Source organism: Balearica regulorum, chromosome Z (genome assembly GCF_011004875.1).
Source record: "Balearica regulorum gibbericeps isolate bBalReg1 chromosome Z, bBalReg1.pri, whole genome shotgun sequence".
NCBI classification, from domain to species: domain Eukaryota; kingdom Metazoa; phylum Chordata; class Aves; order Gruiformes; family Gruidae; genus Balearica; species Balearica regulorum.
The window spans coordinates 75,087,001-75,111,273 of NC_046220.1; the positions used below are offsets into that span (position 1 = coordinate 75,087,001).

A 24,273-nucleotide genomic window follows, 5' to 3' on the forward strand; every position below is an offset into this window, starting at 1 on the left:
GCCGAGGGTGGTCAGCAGGTTGGGGAAGGAGACTGCCATCCTGCAACCTGCTGTGCCCCAGGGGCTGGTTAGGGCACATGGGGCATGTTGGTGTCCTAGTGAGCTGGGGCCACATGGATAATGCGGCTAAAGCTAAACCTTGCACATCTCCTTCCATCTTCTTAAAATTATGAACTGCAACATAATGTATCCGGGCAACCTTATTTTCAGCATTTTTTTCCCTCTTCCTCTCCAAGTGTTGTACTTCTGCTTTGGAAGCTGGTCTGCTTTATTTTTATCTGTGTCATATGACAGTCCAGAAAGCTTGCTTGCATCCTCTTTTTTTTTTTTTTTTTTTGGTGAAATAAAATTAATTTTTAATTAAATATGAACGGTTTTAAGATGCAAATGTACAAACACAGTGTTGCAATGCAGGAAGAGAAGTCATGAATAAGCTGCCTGTTCCCAGGAGGACTTTGCAGGGCTTCAAGGTTGGAGACCCCAGGGATGAGTAACTCAGGTTAAAGAAGAGTTAAAAAAAAAAAAAAAATTAAAAAAAAAATTGTTACCTTGTGTATCAAGCCTGTTCAAAGAAAAGTAATCAAAAATATCTCTTGGCAGATTATGGTTTTAAGAAATCTTATTTTAATTCTGCTTCTTTCCTTATTGGATTCCTGTTATGGTTTGCACTTCCAAGCTTTTTGTAAAAGCAGTGAGAAATTTTCAATCAGTGTGTTTTGTTTGTGGAGAATAGAGGGTCCATAAAATAGCTATTCCTCCTGGGAAAGCTGGCAGTGGCAATTCGTGTGGGGTGTTGTTCCTCACAACAGGCAACACTTCCCGTTATGGCTTGTCTCCTGGGATGCACAGTGGGCTTTTCCCTTTGGAGCGAGGACTGGCAGGATGAGGATGTGTGATTATCAGCCTTGTCTGCAAGAACGGTATTGGACACCCAAACTCTTCAGCTTTTTAAGGCTGAAGGCAGGGAAAAGGGCAAAAGAAAAAGAAATATTTGAAGATTTCTTAGTTCTCTGAAACTTTCAGAGGTGTACAGGTGTTTTAATCTCATTTTCCAGTGAATATGTCTCTTTAAAGTACTGGGTTTTCCCAGTGGATGAAAATTCCAGTTTTTTACTAACTCTACTTAATTGTATTTTTAGGGTTTTCCATCTTGAGGCTGGGCATCTGGCTTTAGTTTTCCTTTTCTGAGAAAAGCACTGGGACATTTAAATAATTCAAGGGAGAAATTATATGCGCTCAGCAAACAGATGTCAAAAAAATGAAAGCAGCTTAAAATCTAGGCCTCCAAAGTCACTTCCATGTATTTCCTTTTTAAAGAATGTATTTTTAATTAGCTTTTAGAAACGAAGTGCCATGCTGATATATACATACTTGCCCAGTGTTTTATCATGGGACAGAACAAAGAAAGTGAAAACAAAGTTACAAACTATCATGCTATAATATGTGAAATAGATGCTATGATACCAAATCAGTTCAGAGTTACAACACTCGTACTGCTGTTTTTTAGGTAATATGAAGACCATTGAATGAGTTTCGATGCTTTGCAGCAACTGAGGTTCATACAAGTGCTCTTCTGGCTCTGGTAAAAATAATTCTAAAAATAGTGAATTAAAGGAGAATTCCTTTTTCCAGGTAATAAGAGCACTGTTCTAACTGTAATTTGTAATTGTATTTTCTAATTTGTCTTTTCTAATTTGTCTCATTCAGCATGTTTTCTGAAGAAATCATTTCAGGGGAAGGTTTTATTGTGGTGTGTCTCTGCCCCTCTCCACACAGCACAGCTGCAGGACGGCTCCTGCCCTGGGTATCATCTAAGTTGTCGGCCAAAATATGAAGTAATACAGTAATCTGAGGGGAGTCTTGCATATTTTAGTAGAATTAATAGAAGAAAAGTAGGTGAAGACAGACAAAAGAGGACCTTTCCCTCCTGGTGTTGGTGTTGGAGGGGTCAGCCCAGCTCATTTTGAGGCTGCTGATAAAGCTACTGTTCCCACATGGTTTCTTGGTGCTGACACATCATTAGTTTGAGTTTGAGGTATTACACTCCTGCTTTAGTGCCTGAGTGGAGCTCTCAGACACACTGATCTCCAGCGGCTGCAGATTTGCTTGGGGCACCAGGGAGAACAGGGATGGTGCAGGGTCTCCATGGTGTTCTTGCTTCTCCTTCTTGGGGAAATGCCTCCATGCGTCGGGATTTCCACTCGGTTTTGAGCCAGTTTAGGAAGGTCTTCGAAGATGATTGAATAATCCAGTGAGGGACAGAGGTTGCTATGTCTCTAAGATGGTGATCTTCCATCTCCACCTCTGAGGGTAGGTCAGGCTCAGTGGAGCACATCCTCTTCTGCCACCCGCTGCCATCAACGTGCAGATGATTTCTGAGTTTGTCACCTGTTCTCCTTTTTTCTTTTTGGAGGAAGGCTTTGTTTAGGTTTTATAGGGTCTTGTTAAAGTTGTGTGTGACACTCTGCTCCTCCTTTCCTTACCCACCCTACCCAAACTGCACCTCACTAGCAGCTATTTGAAGAGCCACTATTTAATCAGGTCCCTTGTTTCTGGCTTGCTTGTTGCCTGAACAGGAGAACTTGGGGCTAGCAAGGCAGGGAAGGGTGTACCCGCTCTGTCCGGCACTGGGTGGAAAGAGCAACACTCTGTCATGCTCTAGCTGTCCTGGCTGCTGGGTTGTCAGTGCCTGCTGGCAACTCCTCATGAGCTTTCCTGCTTGGGAAGAGCGGTTCTTGCTGCAGTTTTAGAGTACTTGCTTCTCGCTGTTGTTTTTCTTGTTGGCACTGGGTCTTCCCACGTTAATCATCACAGCAATAAAACTGATTTTTTTTGCTTAGATACATAGTGCAGTGATGTGGCTATCAAATCCCTCTCTTTGGCAGGATCTTAATGTCTTTCTTGGGACACTTTCTGGTGACAACTTTGAAGGTGAACGTGTTTGAGGAAAGTGTTTTCGAATATGAAGAGTTGGGTTGGATTTTCTTGTGCTGAAATAGGTGTTGAGTATTGAATATATATTGTACAGTGCTTGGGAATGTTCTGGTAACAACATACACATATTTTAGCTCCTGATCCCAAGTATATTTCTAATCACATGATAAAACAGATGCATTGTAAGTCTGTTGATAAGAGCAATACTATATAGCTGCGTAAGTGTCTGAAGGATTAGTACTTTATGGGATTTTTGTCTACACTGGTCTTACTTTTTTCTTTAAAAAAAAACAAAGAGTTTTTAATTTATAATATTTGAGTCCAATATTGCAGAAGTACTTTTTTTAGTTTTAAAAAGTCTTTTTGGCTTAAATGAGGCTGACTTTGAAGCTCGAGCTTAATGGTAGGTTTGGGGTGAAAACAGAGGTGTGTGGTGGTTCTGTTTTGTGTCTTTTAGTGGTTATATGATGCTACAGAGAATGATTATGATGAGAGCTTATGTGGGGGAGTCAGCTTGTCGCATGTTCTTAAATCTTTGTCGTGTCTCCAAAAGCCCGCCTGGCTTCTTTTAATTATGATCTGCTGTTACACACATATGAATACCATAATACATGAAAGTGCATATGATGCTTCTTTAAGTCCAGTGTATGGTTAATATACCAATAGTGTATGGGATGGTAAAGATTATTATGTGTGTTTGCTCTGAATGGACTCAGTCTTTTGTTCTTTCAGCCCAATGAGAACATTGGCTCAGAAACCTGAATATTTAAAATGCCCAAAGGCAAGACTTTGCTTTCCAGGCTTTGCTCCTTGTCTTTGCAGAGATGATGACTGCATAAAAAACACATGATTAAGTAAAGCATTGAGTCATTATTTATAAACCATGAATAATTATTATGTATTTTTAATTTGGGCTCAATTCAGCACTGAAGTCTTTTAAAGCACCAAAGAGATACATGAGAACTACCATGGCAGCAACTTCTGTGCTTGAAACCTTTCCCCCTGACTGTGTGAAGATTTAGTGCAATTGTATGTAGTGTGAATGTGTAAAAATGAGTCTCCTAATATATGGTGGTAACAGGGGTCCCTGAAGAGTGAAGTCCATGTCTGCACACTGTGTATCTGGGTTGCAGCATCTGGACTCTGCTGATGCTTGTGTGGAGGCTTTGAGGAGGCAAGCATCTCCTGAAGTTGTCCTGAGAGCGCAGGCTCTACTGGTTGGGTGTAGGTCCTACAGTCCTGGCAGAACATAGTAAGTGCCAAGAGCATGGAAAATCCCCTTACATTCTAACAGGCTGAACTTCCTCTATCTCTAGCCTGCACTCTTCCCGTCTTTTTCTTAGCAGATAATTTTCAATCAGCTAAAAATCTGTTTGAGAGGAACTGGACCAAAGGCTGCAGTGTTTTACCCTATCCAGCTATTGCTGGAACCAGAGGACCGTCCAGGGCTTGGTTGTGTGAAACGTCAGAAGCAACCATAAAATTTGGCCGCCTCCAAAAGCACAATTGCACCTTGCCTGAGGAAGGTCAGAGGAGGCTTGGGCTGGTCTCACACAGGTTTTCTTGGTGAGTGCTGCTTATGTCCTTTGTGTTGTTAAGGTAGCTGAATGCAGCATGTTCGCTCCCAATGACTGTACCATACGGTGGTCTAAGGCTCCCGAATCCCCTCTCTAAGAGGTCTGGCTGCAGAAGGAAATGGATGCTGTGGTCAGCATCAACATCAGCAGCATCTTATCTCTGAGAGGTGACTCGTTGCTTCCAGTGAGTTTCTACCAGCGGGGTTAACCTTCAATTTGGGAAAGACACATGCAGTCTAGCGTGCATGCTTTGGGAGGTTGGGGTAGTTCAGCTGGAGGTTAAGAGGACAGAGGCAAGAATGGCAGAGTTATGGTTCAGTGGCTTGTGTCCTTCAGAGGTCACAGACGAGCCCTTGCTGCCACAAAAACCTCTGCAGTGACTTGAGAGTGGGAACAGGAGCTAAACTAAAACTTCAGAGTGCTGAGACTGACCCTCCAGCCGTGGAAATCCTGCATTTCAGGTGCACCATGCTGCTGGCTGTGGTCGAAGCGATGTCCTGGTTTCATAGTGATAGTGATGGGTAGTTGGCTTCACGTGTGCTCTTACTTGCCTGTCAGGGCTGCATGCAGGAAAGCTGAGCTCTGCCAATGTGTTGAAGTGCTTCACACAGCTAAACTGACCCTTTATGGAGAATAAGTGAAGTGTTATTATGTAGTGTTGAAGGCAAATGCAGTTATTCCCTCAAGGTAGATATTGGTGATAGAGATGTAAAATGTTATTTGAATATCCTTAGGTTTAAAGGAGATGCAGTTTACTGGGAAGTGAAAGAGGCTACTGGTGATGATAAGGAAGTGAGCAGTGTTACAAGATCTGGCAAAGCCGAGATAGGAAGGATCTTCTCTGAAAGTCCCTTTTAAGCAACTTGGCACAGTTACTTAGGAGCGCTCACAGTAGGCTGATAATTATTTCCAATGCTCAGGTCAGATTACAGTTGATTAATGGATTTTGGGAATAGTGATATGGAAAAATGTCTTGTTAAATCTCGTAATAATAATAATTTTGCTGATCTTAATTCAGAGTTAAGAGATAATAGAAAACAGCTACTTTTTTCTTTCTTTCCTTTTTTAAAAAAAATTGTGGCCTTTCCAGTAACACAGTAAAATCACATCAGTCCATTTTCCAACTGTATTCAGTTTGCAGGATTTTAAGCTGTATGTTTTCTTGGTGCTTATCAAAATTTAATTTAAACAATTTGTTAGGCACATTTGGTTTTTTAATATGGATTCACAGTATTAGAACATCAGATGTTTGTGGTTTGTTTGTAATTATGGATTCATGACTCCTGCAGACAATGCAGTCCAAACTTAACATGTTATTTGCATTTTCTTGTTTTATGAATAATTATTGCTGAGGTCTTTCCCACAGGAAGGTCTTGAGAAGAGTGGAAGCATTTAAAAATAATTACAGATCTACAAGGCCTTTTTTTGTCTCTTATGTTATGTAAGTGTTGTTTTCAGAAAGAACTGGAGTATGCAGTAAATTCCTATAGGAGTGTTCAAAATGTTACAAGGAAGCCCAGTCCTTTTCTTCAGAAAGCCTTGCAACTGAGAAATTTGGGGTTGTGACTATCAAGGTGCAGGTAGATGAGTGCTTATTTCAAGGTCATACAGGAGTAGATGACATTAGTGAGGGCTTTTGAAAACTGGGTCACTTATTTTGGTGCCTGAATGTAAATTTGAAGTCTAACTCTGTTACTTATATGTCTGTAGTTTTGACTAGTTCTCTGTGTGCGTACATGTGTGTGAGAGCGCTGTGCTATTTTAAAAGTTGGGAAGGGGATGTTTCTAGGAATGTGCGCACTTAAAATTAGATTTCTGCTGTGGTTACACAACTCTAAAGTAAATCCAGAAAAGCATCACTGACTTTAATTATGTTACTCCAGGTTTTCACTTCTATAAATGATGTGAGAAACGAATTCTAAATACTCTGAAAATTCACAATGGTGCTTCCCAGCACCAGCTCTGAGCTGTTCAGCAAGTGGAAGAGATCCAAAGGATGATTAGGCATGTTGGCATACAAAAGACGCTGAACAATTGCAGTATTGTATGGGCGCCATTCTTCAAGAAACTCTTTCAATATAGCTCTTCCATCTTTCAACAAGCTTGCAATAACTTTTAGCCTTAAGCAAGCTGTTTCTGTTCTGCTACAAAATTGAGTAGTCTTTAAGGGCTCATAGGTAGTTAGATATTTTTAACTATCTGACAGCTATAGCAGTTTACTTTGATATAGTCTGGGACTTTAGATCATGTGAGAATTAGTTGATTTTAAGTCTTGACTTTGAAATCATAGAATCATAGAATGGGTTAGAAGAGACCTCAAAGATCATCTAGTTCCAACCCCCCTGCCATGGGCAGGGACACCCTCCACTAGACCAGGTTGCCCAAAGCCCCATCCAGCCTGGCCTTCAACACTTCCAGGGATGGGGCATCCACAGCTTCTCTGGGCAGCCTCTTCCAGTGGCTCACCACCCTCACAGTAAAGAATTTCTTTCTAACATCTAATCTAAATCGACCCTCCTTCAGCTTAAACCCATTCCCCCTTGTCCTGTCACTACACTCCCTGATAAACAGTCCCTCTCCAGCTTTCCTGTAGGCCCCTTCAGGTACTGGAAAGCTGCAATTAGATCTCCCCAGAGCCTTCTCCAGGCTGAACAACCCCAACTCTCTCAGCCTGTCCTCATAGCAGAGGTGCTCCAGCCCTCTGATCAGCTTCGTGGCCTCCTCTGGACTCGCTCCAACAGTTCAATGTCTTTCACACCTCTGGTGTAGCTGAAATGACTCACTCCTACAGTGGGTGGTTATTTATTCTCCTGATTTTGCCTTCTGTAACTTGGGTGGTTTGGCTAGAGCACTTGACAGTGAAGACTGACACAAAATAGTTGTTGCCTTCTCCATGCTCGGGGCAACCAGGTCTCCTGTACCCTTCCGTAGAGGACCCATATTTTCACTAGTCTTCCTTTTATCACTGATGTACCTATAGAAGCTTTTCTTCTTGCCCTTGACATCCCTGGCCAAATTTCATTATATCAGGGCTTTACTCTGCTTTAAGTGAATGTAAAAAGGCAAGCCTATCTTCCTTCAATACTCAGACTACATTCAGCATAAAAGAATATTGGAAAGATTAAAAAAGTCATTCAGAATTTGCAAAGCTTTTCCATTGTCCCACCTGACCTGGACTTGGAGAAGAGGCTGGAGACAGTTTGTGTAAAAAGAGGGTGAGAACTAAAGAGAATAATTTGATCGTACGAAAGGGTTTCTGTATCGGTATCAGAAAGAGTTTTAGATTTGATCCTTGCATTAATAATGGCCAGACAGATGCTTCCTCCCATGCCGTCTCCTTTTTAATTCATCTGAATGATTGTGGAAAATACAGTCCATTGGTTAGAGCCCAGCAGTCTCTCCAGTTTAAAAACTTACTTTGTCTATATGTGAATCTTCTCTCACACCACAGCAGTTTTGGCAGGTCAAAAAGTATACTCAGAAGGTTTCCTTACCAGGCTGAGCAGATCAAACAACCCCATTGTTAATGTATAAAAGACCTAAAACTGTGAAGCTGCATCATCACCGCCCTGGCTGAGCATTTTCTTACCATGTGCAACACAACTGGCTTTGGCTTTCCCTGCTTTCAGACTGCACGATTGTTTCACTGTCCCAAGAGGCATCACACTTGCTGTCCGCAGAGGACACCAGCGACTTGGATGTAGGCAAGACTGCAGCAATGTGCAGCAAGAGTTCATGCTGCCTGACCTTGGTATGGTAGCCGGAGGCTTTGGTCAATGCCATGCTTCAAGTTTTACTGTTACTTGCTGACATGTAGTGAATGTTTTTTCAGCATTCACCTATTCATAATATTTTGGTAATATCAGTAAAATTCCATCATGTTCCTGGTCAGTGGAACTGCTTTCCAGGATAGCAAGAACCCTGAATTCTGGTATAATTTCGCACAATATGTTTCGGAAATGTGTCTCTCTGTATGAGGTTTATGGACACTCTCATGTCTGGGCTCTCTATAAAGCTGAGATTAAAGACTTGTGGAGACTTCTGAGTAGAAGAGAAATGTCCTCAGGTAGTGTGGGAAAGAAAGAAGCTGGGAGAGCAGTGATATGGAGTTGTATGAACATGGAAATAATGATGCAGGAAGCAGTGGATGGCTTCAGGGCTCTAAGAGTAACAAGCAGCTCTTACCAAGGGGCAATGGTGGTTTTGTGAGAACTGAGGCAGCTTCTTCTGAGCAATGCTGCTAAAGAGGATACACCCAATGGTCTTTGAGGTCATACCGGTGGTGGAAGTCTCTGTAGACTTTACAGTGATGTTAAACCAACTGTTCCTGGACTGAGAGTAATCCAATGTCACAGTGCTTCACCTTGTGCTCAGATGATTTGGGGCGAGGGCAGAAGGAATTAGGGGAGCCTTGGTCCCTTCCCACCATCCAGGGGAGGATGGCCTCACCCTGCCTACCCTGTGCAGAGCAGCACAGGCAATGGGTAGGACGTGGTGAAGGGGAAGGAGGGGTGCTTGTCTTCATGCAATGTGTCTTTTGCCAGTTTTGGTGCTTAGCACAAGGATGTGGTGCCTCACCTGGTGCCTGGCAGGGGGACATATGGTACTTACACAATTTTCCAGTGGTACTGTGGCTACACGAAGACTTGAAATGAAGCTGTATGGGATGTATGCCTTTTTGTAGCTTTATCCTCTCTTTATAAAAATGGAGACAATTTCCTTAACTAAAGATTTTACTAATTGCCAAGAGTTCGGATACTATGAGAGCACCTGGTAAATAAGCACCTCCTATAGAAAGCCATTTGTATGCATTATCATACTGTTATGGTGAAGTTTTCACAACAAAGCCAAGTATATGGCTAGGTTTTTACCTAACTGTTCTGCCCCTTCTATTGTATAACATTTCCTGCTCTAATTTTGCATTTCTGTGTTCGGCTATTTCAGTGTCTTCTTGGTTCTTTGTTGTCAGGGCTTGCTTGGGCTGATACTATAAACATCTGGGCAATTACTAGGTTTACTTTAGGAAGTCTAGATGTTTGATTTTTGATGTAGGCAACATAAATACTTGAAAATCAAAGCAGTTAAGGAAGCATTGCAGGGGACGTTTCTGCAAGAGCTGATAGAGAGTTTGCCACTCTCTTTGTTTTGCTATGCTATAATATTTTTTTTTCTGTGCCCAATTTGTTTGGTTAACTACAGGTTTTAGAGTAGGATCCATCTGATCATATTCAGATATCTCTACTTGACTTAGCCACACAGTTTTCACACAATGGAGCAGAAAGCGCAGTTGAAAGATGTCATGCATCTGTCTGAAAATAAAGATCTACAACAGGTCAGATGATAACCATTTCCTAAGAGTGCCCATTCCTCTCCTTTGGTCAGAAAGAGAGCCCACAGTGACAAGCTCAGATGAGGATTCAGCTGATGTTAAGAAAGAGAAATCCCAGTTTTCATGTCCCTGTATTCCTGTTGGTTACTTGTGTTGAGGTCAAACCTGAGGCTGTGGTTTGACTGTGCAGTAAATCCAGCTTTAGGGCTCCTACAGCTGGATTAAAAGCATTGAGACCATGAGATATAAAATGCTGACTGCTATAAAACTCACTGTCAATTCAAATTTGTTCAAAATCTCTCAAAGTCTGCCAGCATAAGATTTAAATTTTTATTGCCAGCTCAAATATCAGTAGTCTTCCTACAGCTCACATAAAGCTGACCTGTAAATGTGCACTCTGGCTAATTCAGCAGAAACATAACCGATCTGATTTGTGCCACTGGGTAATCCAGAATAAAACAGATTTGCTACTGTCCTGGGGGATTTCAGACCTCGGACTGTTACAGCAAAACCATCTTTCAGCAATAGCATGTCTTTTAGTGAAACACCTCAATTCAGTTCCTAGGTGATTTTTTTTTTTCTGCTCTTGTTACTATTTTGCTATTACCTGCTAACTAAGAAAATAGAAGAAATTAAAGCTACACTTGAATAGAAATTAGTAAATTAAGATCTTTTGCTGGTAGTGGATTTATTTCTCTGGTTCTGAAATACCTAGATGACTTTAGGAAAACAAGTACAATGCCTTCATCTTTATATACAAGATTAACAGTATCTGTCAAACATAACCTTTAAAGCAATTATAAAGTGATCTCACTCAGAGGATGAAAGGAATTTTTTTTAATAACTGTATGTACATTTTTCTGGAGGTTTAGGCTAGGCTGGAAATGCCAGAGAGGGTATCCTGGAGGATTACGTATTAGCCATTTGCACAAATCACCTTTTAAAAATCAGTAATGGGACATTTTAATGACCCTCTATATTTCCTTTTTCCCCTATGAGAAAGTGATTATTGGAGCTGTTTACATCACTCTTTTGAGGATGATGTAAGAAGAAAAAGCTCAGCTTGTCAGAAAAAAAAAGGAGTGTCTATGACTTGGATATCCATATATGCTTTTTGACAGCTCCAGCCTCAACTCGTTCAAAGAAAATATTCTTCCATAAGCAATCATTTAAGATAGTTCTTCCTTAAGGAAACCTAAAAGAAGCAATTTCTCTTCACCTATGTCACCTGTGTTTAACTCAGTATCTTGAACTAAAAGGCTGGAGGTGAAGAACGAAGTGTCTTACCTCCTGAGCCATAACTACAAACTTTCACTGGGGAAGGGAGAAGAAAAAATCCTGTTCATTGACGTGGGTGGTATTTCAGCCTTTGAGAGCACATCTGATGTGAGAGTGCTGGGTGGAGGAAGGGCAGGTAAAGGCTGATTTTTCTGGCTGTAAGTACTCCAGGGATGAAGGTGAGAAGAGCTGATAAACACCAAGAAGAGCAGAGAGCTGTAGAAGCTACACGTCTGTGGGTATAAACTGATTATGAATACATTTAAGCTGGAATACTCTCTATTTCCAGCTATGCGGTGTGGTTGGACAGCTTTCCAGCAAAATAAGAGAGATATAAATCCTCTTTACTTCAAGTTAAAATTTGATGAGTTTTACTGAGTAGAGGGTGAAAGAGTTGCTGTGATAGCTGGGGACCAGATTTGATGATGCTCAGCAGGATCCTTGTGGCTGATGGCTGGTCGAGGAGGGACCAGGCTCCTTCACTTGCTGGATGGTGGTGGCATGTCTTTGGGAAGAGGCATGTACGCGGGCTGGGCAGTCTGCAGTGGTGCAAAGTGGCTGTGGTTGGACAGAGAGGAGGGTACTTGGGCTGTTGGCATTGCTGAGTGAGAAGGGACTGTGTTTTTTTTCAAGGTGTTTGCTTCAGTATCTTTCTGATCCTCTGAGAGCATGTGACCCAAAAGTTTCCTCTTCCTGCAAAAGGAGGGTTCCTGTCCCATGAAGTGGGTTGGCTGTGGGTGCAGCCTGTGGGGTCCTGCAGCAGAGAAGGGTAAATCTGAGCCCTAAAACCAATACTCAGCATGGTGAGGGTCTTTCTAAACTGAGAGGCCAAGAAGAGGTAATCCCCTTTGAGGGTCCTCCTCCAACTAAGCAGTCATGCTGTCTCTGTACCATCATGACCCTGCTGTTTAAGCAGGACTAAAATTGTTTTCATATTGCACCCAACAAATTAAGTAGGATTTCCCACCCCAGTATCCTTCCAGTTGAGAAATTCTTAGGCTGCAAACATCCTATGTGCAAAATCTTACCCCATTTATTTTACTCTTTAAACTGCAAACAAAAGAATCTCAACAGGCCACACATACTGAGACCCAGTTAGGCTGCAAGATTAAATCACCGGCCAGAGAGTGGGAATCAGTAGGCCCAGAAGGATTCAGAGCCACAAGGACAAAATTTCTGTGGTGGAAAGTTGTCCCCAGGAAGAGGGACTCCTGTTCCCTGGACAGGGGACTTGTGTCCTCTCAGGGCTGCCCATTGCCAGCACCGGCCTGGTTTACCCCAGACAAGTGTCAATGCCAGGATGGGAAGAAAAGTAGAGTCTTTTGTACGTAAGTCTTGTACTCCAGGTGAGGCAGTGGGATGGTTTGGCAGGTCTGTCACCTACAGAAAGTAAGCAAGGTGGTGGCGACTCCATTTATTTTTCTCATGTGGTCTTGAATCTATTTTGGTGGAAGTCAAGAGCAAAAATAAATTTCATCTTAGTGTTGAGTTTGCCCTTTTTGTCAGGTAGATCTATTTTTTCCCCTTGATGAACAATTTGCCACCTTTCTATTTTTTGCTCCCATTGGCATTGGACAGACTGAGCCAGTTTTCTCAGCAGCACAGAGGTGTTCAGCTCAGTGCTGCGCCGCCTGTTTCATCTGGAAGGAGTATTTTCTATTTATGCTTGTCAGAGTCTTTTTTCTGAAGATAGAAGGTTTTGTTTGAGAAAATCAAATTTCTTAAAAGTACTGTATAATTATCTACATGATTATCTTAAGTGTCTGCTATGGCTCTGCAGAGAGCTCAGGGGTGTAGACAGGCCACCTGCAGCGTATCAACACCCGCAGTTTTTCCTGCGGGGAGAAGGAATGGGGCTTTGAAGGCTGCCTGCTTCCAGCGGGGTGGAACAGGCCGTCATCTTCTGTCTCTGGAGGGACATGTGCATATGGAGGAGGAAAGCCCTCCAGCAATGTCATGAAATGAATGATGGAGGAGTTTTGTGTGGGATGCAGTGTCTCTGAACAGTCCATACCGCCCAACTAACTGCAGGATTGAAGCTGAAGTCAACATAAAGTTGTGCCCTTGGCCAATGCAGAGGAGATTTCAAGACTCTGGAGCTAAAACTGTGAGTTGCTTTAGGACCCCAAAGTTCTCCAGGATGGAACTATTGCTCTGGGGATAGTTTGCAAAGGGCAGCCCATGTCCACCCAATGTCAAAATTAACCAGCTAAGTGCAAAACTCCTTAAATTATTAGGCCAAAAAGGGCCTCAGAGGGTCATCTGGTCTGATCACCTCTAGAGCTTGAGTGGTTTTGAACCCTGTGTGGTTACTGGGAGCCATACCGATGTTTACTGTTGAAACAATAAGGGTGTCTTTATGATAACTCACTGGATGTTACCTGTTATATGACCTCTCATTCTGGTCTACTAAGACAGAAAATGATGCTGAAAGGAAAAAAGTAAGAGGGATTGAAATAGAGAGATCTACTCTGTCCCACAGCCCAAGAGAGATTGGCTCTGATCATTGCTCCTGGCAGGTATTTGTCTCACCCACTGCGGAGACCACGAGTGATGGAGACTCCAGTCACCCGAGACAGTGTCCTCCGGTGCTTTGGTATTCTTTATCTTTATTAGTGTTACCTAACTGCCAACCTAAATCTACCCTGATATTATTCATATCCATTACTCCACAGTGGGGAAGGGGAAGAGACTGCTCTTTTCCTCCTGGTAAGTGTGGGGCATTTTTAGGTACTTGAGGACCTTTAGCTTATGTTCTCACACCCCACCTGCAATGCTTTCTCCTTTTTAGACTAGCAGGCCCTAATTTCTTGACTATTTCTTAATAGCTCATATTTTCTAGACTGGTAGTCACGTCAGCACTCTGCTCTAACTGGGCAGTTTTGCTGCTGAGACCTTCCCAGCCCCACGTGAGGCTACAGAGATACTTCACATGCCTAGTAGGCTTTGTCACTCTTGGCACATCCTGGGACAATGACCCTTTTTTCTCCCCTCAAGAGGCAGACTTTATTGACAGGAGTGATTCACTACAAACCCTGCATCTCTTCCTGAAGATTTGTCACCCAGCCACCCCTATCTGTGTGTGATTTTCCTTCTGTAGTTCTCTGCACTTGCTGAACTTTATCCTAATTTTTAGACAATGGTGGGGTTTTTTTATTTTTGCCAAGATGATTTTAGATGCTGATCCTGTTCTCCAGTGTGTCTGCAGTCGCTCCCAGCTTCATGTAATCTGCAGATTTAATAAGTGTGGTCTCTTTCATCGTCCAGGTCACTAATGAACGTGCTGAGCAGACCTAGACTATATGGATCCAGCAGAGCTCTGCTCACAGTGTCTTTCTGTTTTCACTGAATATCATTAATAACTACTCCCTGGGTATGGCTTTATAGTAGTCTCATTTAATCATGTTTTCCTAGTTTATTTATGAGGAAGTTGTTTGAGACGATGTCAAAAGCTATAATAAAGCCCAGATAAATGACATCTAACAACTTCTCTATTATGAAAAGAAGTTAATTTCATTTGATAGGATCTTGTCTCTTTTGCGTATGCTGGTGCTTATATTTTTTTATCTTCCACATACATGCAAACTGTCTCTTTGTTTGTTTTAGAGTTTTTCAGAGGATTGAAGATAGACTGAATGACATAGCACTCTTTTGCTGCTTTTCTTTCTACGCTTCAAGATAGGCACTATACTTACTTTTGTCCTGACTTCTGGCACCTTACCTGTCCGAGCTCTCTCAGGTGACCAGGTGGGAGGTATCTGAGATGGCTTCAGCCCTAAATTTGTAGGGAATTTAAAAGGTAGTTTGTCCCACCGTGCTGGTCTGGAAATACCTGACTTAGACAGAGGACTGATCTCACCCTCGAACGGGCAGAGAGGAGGATAGTATACCTTTGTAGTGATAATGTGTTGTAGTATTAACTGTACTAATCCCCTGTGCATAGTAGGCAATTTTAACAAGGACTAAAGCAAAAAATCAAACCAGCATTTGACTCTTTCAGTGTCATTTTTCAATAACTTTCTCTCTATTTGAGCAACACTTTTGCAGACTGTCTTCTTGGTATTAATATACATATGAAAGGTAACACTTCTTTTTTTTTTAATCTTCTGCAAGTTTCATTTCATTTTTATGCCCTGATGTTTCTAATATTTCTGCCTGTGTGTTCACACTATTTTTAACTCCTGCTCTGTAACCTTTTAGTGTTCGTTCTTCTTGTCTTTGAGGTAAATGAAAAGCTTGTGATGCTGCCTAGTCTTCTGATCCTTCTTCTGCATTGAGATATTATTGTGCCTGTGCCTTTTAAGCACAAAATATTGTTTCTTTGAGAAACTACAGCTCACCTTGATTTCTTTTTCCTTTAAACTCTTCTCCATGAATTCTTGCCTAGCAGGTTTTTTTTAATGTACTGAAGCCAGGCATTTTTGTTTTGCTGTCCCCAATCTCTTGTATATGGCAGATTTCATCATTTCACAAGCGCTCTTACAGGAGTTTCCTTCCATTTTCTTACCCCCAACACATGCCTCTCTGGAGGCACTTCCCTGCTGATTACTTGATCTGTCAGTTATGCGAGAATATTGCTCCGAAGGCACCAGGACTCTCTGTCTCCTACTGCTTTCCCTTCCTAGCAGATACCTCATGCTTGTACTCTCCCATTACCATTGAGTCAGTTGTTAATAGGTAGCCTGATCCGTTTAATCTTCTTGATTTGGAGTTTGTTGTGCCCTCCTCCATGTTTTGGGTTGGGTTTGGGTTTTTTTTTTTCCCTTTTATTATTAAACAGAGAATTTAGCAGTTATTCCTCCCTCTGGATTCTGGACCTCACAGCAAGTATATGCGTCATCCTTGGTATACTAAGAGATGCTGCCTCTCTTTTTCTCTGCAAGTCCATATATAAGATATGTATCTTTATATCAGCACTCCAGATCTATGTCTTACTACAACAAATTCCAGTTATGTCAGATAAATCACTTTTGTCTTAAATTAAATCTGAGATCTTAAATAAGACCTAAGTTCTGTGTTAAAAGCAATATATTCACCAATGTTGCATTAGATATCTAAGCTATTCAGAGGATTTAACCCTATTTCCTGGTCAATCTGTGACTGTATTATCATCCCTTCTTTGTTGCCTTCCTCTGCCTTCCTGGTGCACAGCTCACTGAGCAGCATCTGCTGCTAGAAAGTAACTCCCGAAAAGAAACTGGTCAACCAGACTTAACTCACATCAGGGTTTTTCCTTGTTTCATAGATCCTAATGATCCTAGGAAAAAAAACTTTTCTCACCTTCTTGCTTGCTAACTCCCAGCCCTCGCTGCTTCCTGGCTGCCTGTGTGCCTGCCCCTCCAAATTGCAGGAAACTGGTGAATTCACCTGTAAAACTCTTGTCCCAGGGAACTGGGTAGCCACCTCCCTTAGATGCTTTACCTGCAGGGTAGGTTTAGTCTACTGCAAGCCACTGATGCCAGTAAGAGAAGGGACCTCATTGCCTGTCCTCACCCTTGATGTTTGCTGCTGCCCGTCCCTTGAGCAGCTTGGTGGAGAGCTAAGTCAGAGGAGTGACCAGATTAAACCTATCCCAGCCCAAAAACACTGCCATGGAGGAGGGCAGAGCAGCCTTCAGCAGCGGCATCAACTGGTGAGACCACTGTCACACCGTGCCCCTTCAGTGGTCCCTGAGGTCAATTTGGTTGAAGCGTCTCCTTTGCTTCGGTGACAGGCCTGGAGCTGTGGCAGGAGCATCCTCACGGCTCATCAATTCCCCGTTTTATTGGGGAGGTCAGGAGCTAATCGTGACCTTTTAATTCCCTTGCTGAGAAGAGCAGCTGGTGCCCTCAAGCGGTAAATCGCAGAAGGAGAGCAGCTCTGGCCGTGCAAGCTCGGCTTTGGGCTCCTGCCTGGGGCGGGATGCTGGGTTGGAGCTGTTGGATGCCTACGGTGTTTTTGGCACTTCTAACCATGCCCTTTCCCCCTTGCAGGACAAGACAGTGTGGTGACCGTAGTGGGAAGGAGACATCATTCCCAGCGGCGTGGAGACTCCGACAGCAGGCATACCCAGACAGCCACGGACACTCCCCGCTGCTTCATCCACCGACCTTTCTGTGGGGCTGGCTGTGGTGTTCACACCAGACATCCTGCCCTGAATTGCTTTTAGCCAGCTGGAGCCCAAAAACTGTCCCCGTGAGGTTAGATGGGTCTTGCTTTGGATCTGCAGCCCCACTCCAGCATGGCCCCAGAGGCTGCGGGAGGCCGTGGCAGGCGGCAGAGCCAAGGTCCGGGGAGCCAATGGGGGCTGGGGCTGCTGCCGTGAGGGGATGAACGGGGACAGCGATGCCCATCACGCAGGACAACGCGGGGGTCTTCCTCCCCCTCCTGTGCCAGTGGCTGCAGAACAGCCGTCGGGAGGGGGCCGAGGGCACCGAGCAGCAGCTCTGCCGCTCGGCCGTCCAGAAGCTGAGCGAGTACATCCAGCTCAACTTCTCTGTGGATGAGAGCAAACTGCAGCCAGGGAGCTGCGGGACTTCGGATACAGAGATCTGCACCATGTACCTGGCCCAGGAGATGCGAAAAAATGAGGTTCTCGGGTTGAGCTTTGGGAACATCCCTGCTCTGGGGGACTACGGGGAGAAGCGTCGGGGAGGGAAGAAGAGGAAGGGGCACAAGGGGCCGGTGCTCGACGTCGGGTGCATCTGGGTGACGGACTTGAAGAAAAACAGCCCAGCCGGGAAGTGCGGGAGAGTACGACTGAAAGATGAGATCCTTTCTCTGAATGGCCAGTTGATGGTTGGCGTGGACGTCACCGGCGCGAGGTAAGACTGGAAGAGCAGCCGCCGGCAGCCGCTTCTCACGGCATGTGGTGCAGGTCCTGGTCGGTACTGATTTATGTCTGGGAGCAGAGGTTTTGGCCTCCGCTTCCCAGCCCACATGAGAGCTCGGGGTTCCTTCTTAAGGTCTGTCAAAAATAAGTAACAGAAGCAAATTGATAATTAGCCTACATTTGCTACTTGCACATCCACTGGAAAATTCTGAGGGGTCATTGTGTAAAAAAAATAGCATTTTGTAAGCATTGGAGGGTCTCCACTAAAACAGGAGTCTTCCTGGGTTTGGATAAAACGGGTTTTTTTAAGTAAAAATGAACACAGACTCAGCAGCACTGGAAGAATTTTTTGCAGGTGCATCTTATTTTTGTTGAAATTTTGAGTTGAAGGAAGCTTTTTTGACAGCTAAAGTTGTCTGAGACTTTTTCAAGGCAAGACATTTTTGTGTTTTCCAGATTGGAACAACTTAATTTTAATAAATTCCCTTTGATTTTATTGCATTTGCTCTCTTTTGCTGTCTCCTGTCCCAGAAAACTTGAAACCTTTAAGAGTTCAAATCAGAAATGAAGGTTCTTGCAATGATATAGATTATTCATGCTTTTCTATTTCAGCTGCTACATGCTGTAATATCAGTTATTGGCCCAGCTTTGCTCTTTGTGGGCTGGCAGACTTGCTCACATTTTGCTTTGCAAAGGCAGAGACCTTTCTCTGATAAAGATGAGAATGCAAATGTTCATTCATACCTGAGGTTGCAACGTACTGAAGGGCATGAAATCCTCCCCCTCTTCTCAAAGGGGTGTCATCTTGAGGATGGACAGTTTTGGAAACAAAATGCTAGTGAAGTGGACCTTCTGTAAAAGGAAACTGTTGATCTGCAGCTTGGGTTAAGCCAGCATGTTTTATGGGCCTTGGGAGTAGTATGTGATTTTAGACCAGCTGAGAAAGTGCTCCAGCAAATGAGATTTGCAAATAATGGGTTTTAACTGAAATAACCTGTATAATGAAAAAGAAAAAAAAGAAAGAGTCGAATCTTTACAGATTCGTCCAGTGAGAATATAGCATTGATAGGAAGACTCGTTGGTTAGTTATCTGCTGCTTTCGCTGTCAGGCTTGCAAAGACATAATGGCCTCAGGGGGGTAACACTTGCAAGTTATAATCCTGCAAAGTGCGTGGCCTTTGCTCCCAACAGGCAGTGAATGCAGCAGTGTTTTGAGGTGACCGTCGCTCCTGATTCTGCCACAGTGCAGAATAAAAGCAGTGACTCCTCAACCTGTGGGTGCTGGGCAGGTGAACCTCGCTGTGGTTTTGCAGGTGTGACAACAACCCTCTGTAATTTCAAGCCTGTAATTCAATGAGTGTATAAATATTGGTACTATGGCAGTATCAATTAGTGGCACCCCCAAGTTTGTGGTAAAAAGCAGTTAGTTTGCTGTTTCCTCTTTGCCAGATGTCACTGTTCCTAAAATCCTAGGGAATTGCTTGTAGTGACCAGCATTAGTGTTATCTTATTATTAATGCAAAATACCCAATGATAATACCCAATGGAGTCCAAAATGTTTGGATATCTGTTCTTTTTATCCTATCCATGAAGGCTTCATTTTGGGGTTGTTCCTTCTGGAATGCTCTGTTATTAGACCAGCAAGCTGTGACTGCTGCTAATGAGAATCAAGTGCTCCATTTTCCTTAGTTGAGATTTTTTCGCCATTGTAAAGGTAGAGTTTTGGTGGTACAGGGCCAGTGTTGTTGCTCATAAGATCCTGTTTTAGAATATTCTATATCCAATTTAGGCCAAAATTTAGGACATCTCTTAGTCAAAACCTGATTTATTTTCAGCATCCAAAGTATTTCTGCCTAACTTACTGTCAACTGCTATTTGACAAGGGTGATGCTGATGGATGACACTTTGGGATGAGAACACTCTCAGTTTGGAATACTTGGTTAGCTGGCTGGTAGCTCCAACTCCATGTTACTGCCTTGTTCATCTGATCTGCTCCAGGACACTTTGAGATTCCTTCAGTAGGTTTCTCTGTTGGGGTGCTCAGAAGGGATGTAATTCTGCAGAGGTTTATGATTGATAGGCTGAAAGGCAACGTCAGTTTGCCTTTTGGGAAGCCTGTTTCAAAGAAGAAGCCTTTCTAGAGTATTTCCACATTGCTGCTATAGGCAGCACCCATTCCCCATAGTTCTTCAATGGTTTGCGGCAGGACAGCACACTGAATAGTAGTCCTGGCTCGATTTCTGTCTGCCTAATTATTCTCTGGCTGGGTGAGAAACTCTTGCAGGTCGATACGAAGGGGTGTGATTTGCAGTGTGACATACTTTGTGTAGCCTGTGCATGGTCAGTGAAATTAAAATTCTGTCTGTAACTTCTGTAGCACCAGGCTGGATTGGGCAAGCAAGACACTGATTGCATATCTATTCCTCACCTGCCAAACGTGCTAGGGCAGCCCCATCTTGTCAGGTGAGCGCATTGCAGTCCACATTAGTGTTTTAGGGAATGTCCTGATTTATTTCCATAACAGTGGGGCATTTGGCAGGTACCCAGGGACCCTGGGCATTAACCAGAGGGTCTCATAACTCTGCCACTTTCCTGAGGGTTCCCACCCCTGCAGCAGAGTTGGCAGAAGTTGTCCACATACCCAGGCTTTGGGTCATCTCCAGCTCCATTCCACCATGCAAACCCTCCCTGCACCAAGGGGCTACACCAATACACTGGACAATGGGAAAGGCGAGGCAGGGGCCCGAGGTTCCTTCCGCTGGCTTTGCTATGGATGTGGTCAGTCTCTAGAGGACGCATGGGGAGACAGCTGGAGCCATAACAGATTGGGCATCCATGGACAGATTGGCTTAAATTGGGCAGCCCTGGATTGATTGTGGTCTTTCAGCACCTGCCTGGTGTAGGTCCTGTGCCTACAGGTCCTCAGGTCCCAGAGCAGTGATGGGGTCAGACACAGCGCAGAAGAGCTGCATGCTGCATCTTGGAGGAGCCGGCTGCGAGTATCACTCATCTGTCTCTCCCTGTTAAGGAAGTTCAGTCTGGTTTGACTTATTTAAAGAAAAGTTATTTACTTAAATTCCACCTGATTGCTAGACAGAAACACCAGAAACAGGTTGATTATTGCTAAGCTTGTTTCTGGTTTTTTTTTTTTCTTTCTTTTCATTTAGAGAAACATTATGCAGTAATATAATCATCAAAGCTCTTTGCTTAACAGAGTATTATTACATTAGAGAGGAATGATGTAGGTGGTGGCATTTTTGGTGATATTAATGACTGAGGGAAAATTACTGCTCTTTTCAGAGTTTGCAAATTGTGTGTGTCTATCAAACACAACTGCAGCGAGCTGTATTGGAGTACTGAATAAAGCTTGATCAAAACTCTGCATGTTTATTTATCTTCTGTCTATACAACTGTATTTCCAAAACACATGGGTTATGTTTCCCCAGACAACAACTTCCTATGTATTTTGGAACTAGTCCTCTCATTTTGGGCTATTACTCATTTATTGGAGGGAGGCTGTTAGTATTCCTGCAAATGGCAGATGAATCCTTCATTTCTTGACCATGACTGAATGGGGCTTCATTGAGCAAGTCCTAGGAGGATTGCAAAAGAATTATTTTGTCATGAATATCATTGCTTGAAATATTTGATTATGAATTTCATCAAGCATAGCTGCAGTGCTTGGACACAGCTACTAGATACATCTAATCTTTAAAATCAGTGCTTAATAGATTTCCAAATTTAAACTGTTTTTGAAGACAGCAGAGTAAGATACATTACAAGTGATGACAGTGTGGTATAAACATGAGATATTATAATAATTTTGTCATTGAGGAAACGCAACCACTGCTTCAAAATATCATGTTCCTCATCTCCAAAAATGACCAAACATCACCATGTGTGGGAATACAGTCAGAGAACTGGCTGGCTTCTTTTTAACCCACAACCTGGAGTCGCTTCCAAAAAATGAACAAAGAAGTGTTTCGACAGCTGTACCTTTGCACAGCATTTTCATAGTCTCTCCTCTTCTGCCAGTGTCCTGGGGCAGTTGCTAGGACTTCTTCCCAGCTCAAGATATGGCATGCTGAATGTCAGGGAAATCAGCTTATTTTCAATGATGCTGAGAAGAATCTTCAGAAATCAGATGTGTGATGGAGAGTGAGCTTTAAGTGCCACTAATGAAGGCAAAGTTTTGACCTTACCTGAAGTTGGGGGTTTCCAGCAGAGCCAAGGTCTTTCCTGAGTGCTTTCTGCTACTGCACTTTGCATCTACATGCTCCAGGATAGCTGGAAGTGTGAAGGTAACATCCTGGTCCTCTCAACAGGTCAATGCTATTAGTAATTGCTTGATACACGGACATCCTAAACACAGTCCTGCTTCTCTCTAAATGCTAGCAGCTCATTACAGAGCACAATGCTGAACCAAATTACAGGTCTTAAAATGTGCAATTTGTGCTGCTTGCCTGCAGCAGTCAATAACAGTCCTGGGCTCAGCTGGATGAAATCTTGAGGTTCTTTATCAAAGCAGTCCTTGCTGGTGCTGGAAAGCCAATATGCAGCCAAATTCTGCTCTGAACAGTGGTCTTCAGGAGGGTGCTGTTCTTCTTTGCGCCCTTGTTGGGAGCCTTGTGTGCAAGGAGATACAGAGCAGTACATCTGCTGAGGGGACAGGAACAGAGAACAGGAACCTTTGCTACGTCTGAGTAGAGCTGCTCAAAAAACTGACACTGTGGTTTGAGAACTGATGTTTCAGAAGAACACATGTTTCAAGATGTCTTTTTATTGCGCTCCCCCTTCCTCAGAAGTTTGAACTGAATGATTTTTTGTCATAAACTGATTTGCCTTTGCAATAGAAAGATTTTCTTGTTGGGAAGAAAATCTTCCCCTGAATGCGGTCACTCTTTGATATCAAAGTGCATTGCTCCAATTTTTAATTTTCCATGGGGCACTGCTTCCTGCCACGCTGTGGTGAGACACTGCCACTGCAGGAGGCTGGCTGTCCTTGCCATGGCCACTTTGTCCCTGTGCTGGCTGCTGGGATTGTCTTTGGAGCATCCACAGGATTTAGTAGCACCATGTTACTTAGTTCAAAATGCTTCCAGGTGCTCCAACTGGCGTGTGGGGATGGCACACTGTGGGAATGGGGAGCAAGGGCTGTGCTTCCTCTGCTCATCAGCCGGGGCCCTTAGTTCAAGTTTTTGGTAATAAATCCCTTCTCTAGTAAGGTCCGGTGTTAGGGTGTATGAATGCCCATGTTATGGTGGAAGGAGAGGTTTTCAGGTTTCACTGCCTGTTACGGGCTCGTATTTCTCTGGAAGTTATTGTGGATTTATTTTCCATTCAGCAGAGCAATCTTCTTTATATAACCTTTTTCTAGGGAAAAATGACCCCAAGAAAACTATCCCTGGTCGTTGCAGAAAGCTTTGTCTCACCACACCCCCACTTCCTGGGCATGTCAGGTTGCATGGATCGATTGCTCCGCTTTACTGTGTTTCCTCACCTCTTTCCTAAAGCAAAAGTGCTGCCAACACAAAGTGCTATTCAGTATAAGCAGCTGCTTTGCTTAGTGTTAGTAGGGCCTTCTCTTGGTTATGTTCATAAGAAAATATTTTTGTTTTAGTAGGAAAACAAATTGAAATGTATCCTGGCCTTTTGCCCTTGGCCAAGGGGCAAACATTTCTGTGGGAGCTCCTTGTTAAAATATTAACAGCACTGACTACACAGAGAAAAACAAACACAGTGGTCCTGGAGACTGCAGCCTCCAAATACAATCTCAGGGAATAGATTTCTCATAACTGACCTAAAAAATACCCCCAACCTATTGTGGAGTTGAATTAGTCTCCTTTTTTATATCATATTGCCAATCTCCATGCTGCTATGTGATGGATCGGGGCACAGAGGCTGAGACCTGGGGCTAGTTATCATGGGCACGGATGGGAAGCGTACACTGACATGCCCTCCAAGCTGCTGGGCACGTGAGTCCCGAGGATGGAAAATAAGCAGCATGTAGGGATTTTGGCTGAGGGTTTTCTCCTCCACTTGAGCTGCTGTGAGTGGGGAGACAGTGAATGTGTGTGCAACCTGTGCAAAATAATAGGAAGCCTATGGGTGTCTAACATTTCTCAGATACAGCGTAAGTCTCCCTGTGCTCCTAAAGTCTTGTATGCTGGAGCATGGAGCCTCCTCTGAAGCATGGCTGCTGTATTTTACACTGATTCCCCCCTTAAATTACACTTAATTCCCCCCTTAAAATGTAACAGGACTAAGAAACTAAGAAAGAGACGTTTTTCTTCCCTTCTTTTATGTCTTCAGGAAAGGTATGAGCAGACTTAGCCACACGTGTT

At 43.3% G+C, this 24,273-nt stretch overlaps 1 protein-coding gene across 3 annotated transcripts in view; it reads left to right on the forward strand.

The window, feature by feature from the left end:
• The window catches only part of PDZD2 (PDZ domain containing 2), a 208,326-nt gene that overhangs the window by 46,134 nt on the left and 137,919 nt on the right, over positions 1-24,273 (forward strand). For all 3 annotated transcript variants that reach the window (XM_075739930.1, XM_075739931.1, XM_075739932.1), the window contains exon 2: positions 17,091-17,921. In XM_075739930.1, the coding sequence (XP_075596045.1) occupies positions 17,443-17,921 (479 nt within the window). In that variant the 5' untranslated portion in view covers positions 17,091-17,442. The remainder of the gene's footprint in view (positions 1-17,090; positions 17,922-24,273) is intronic.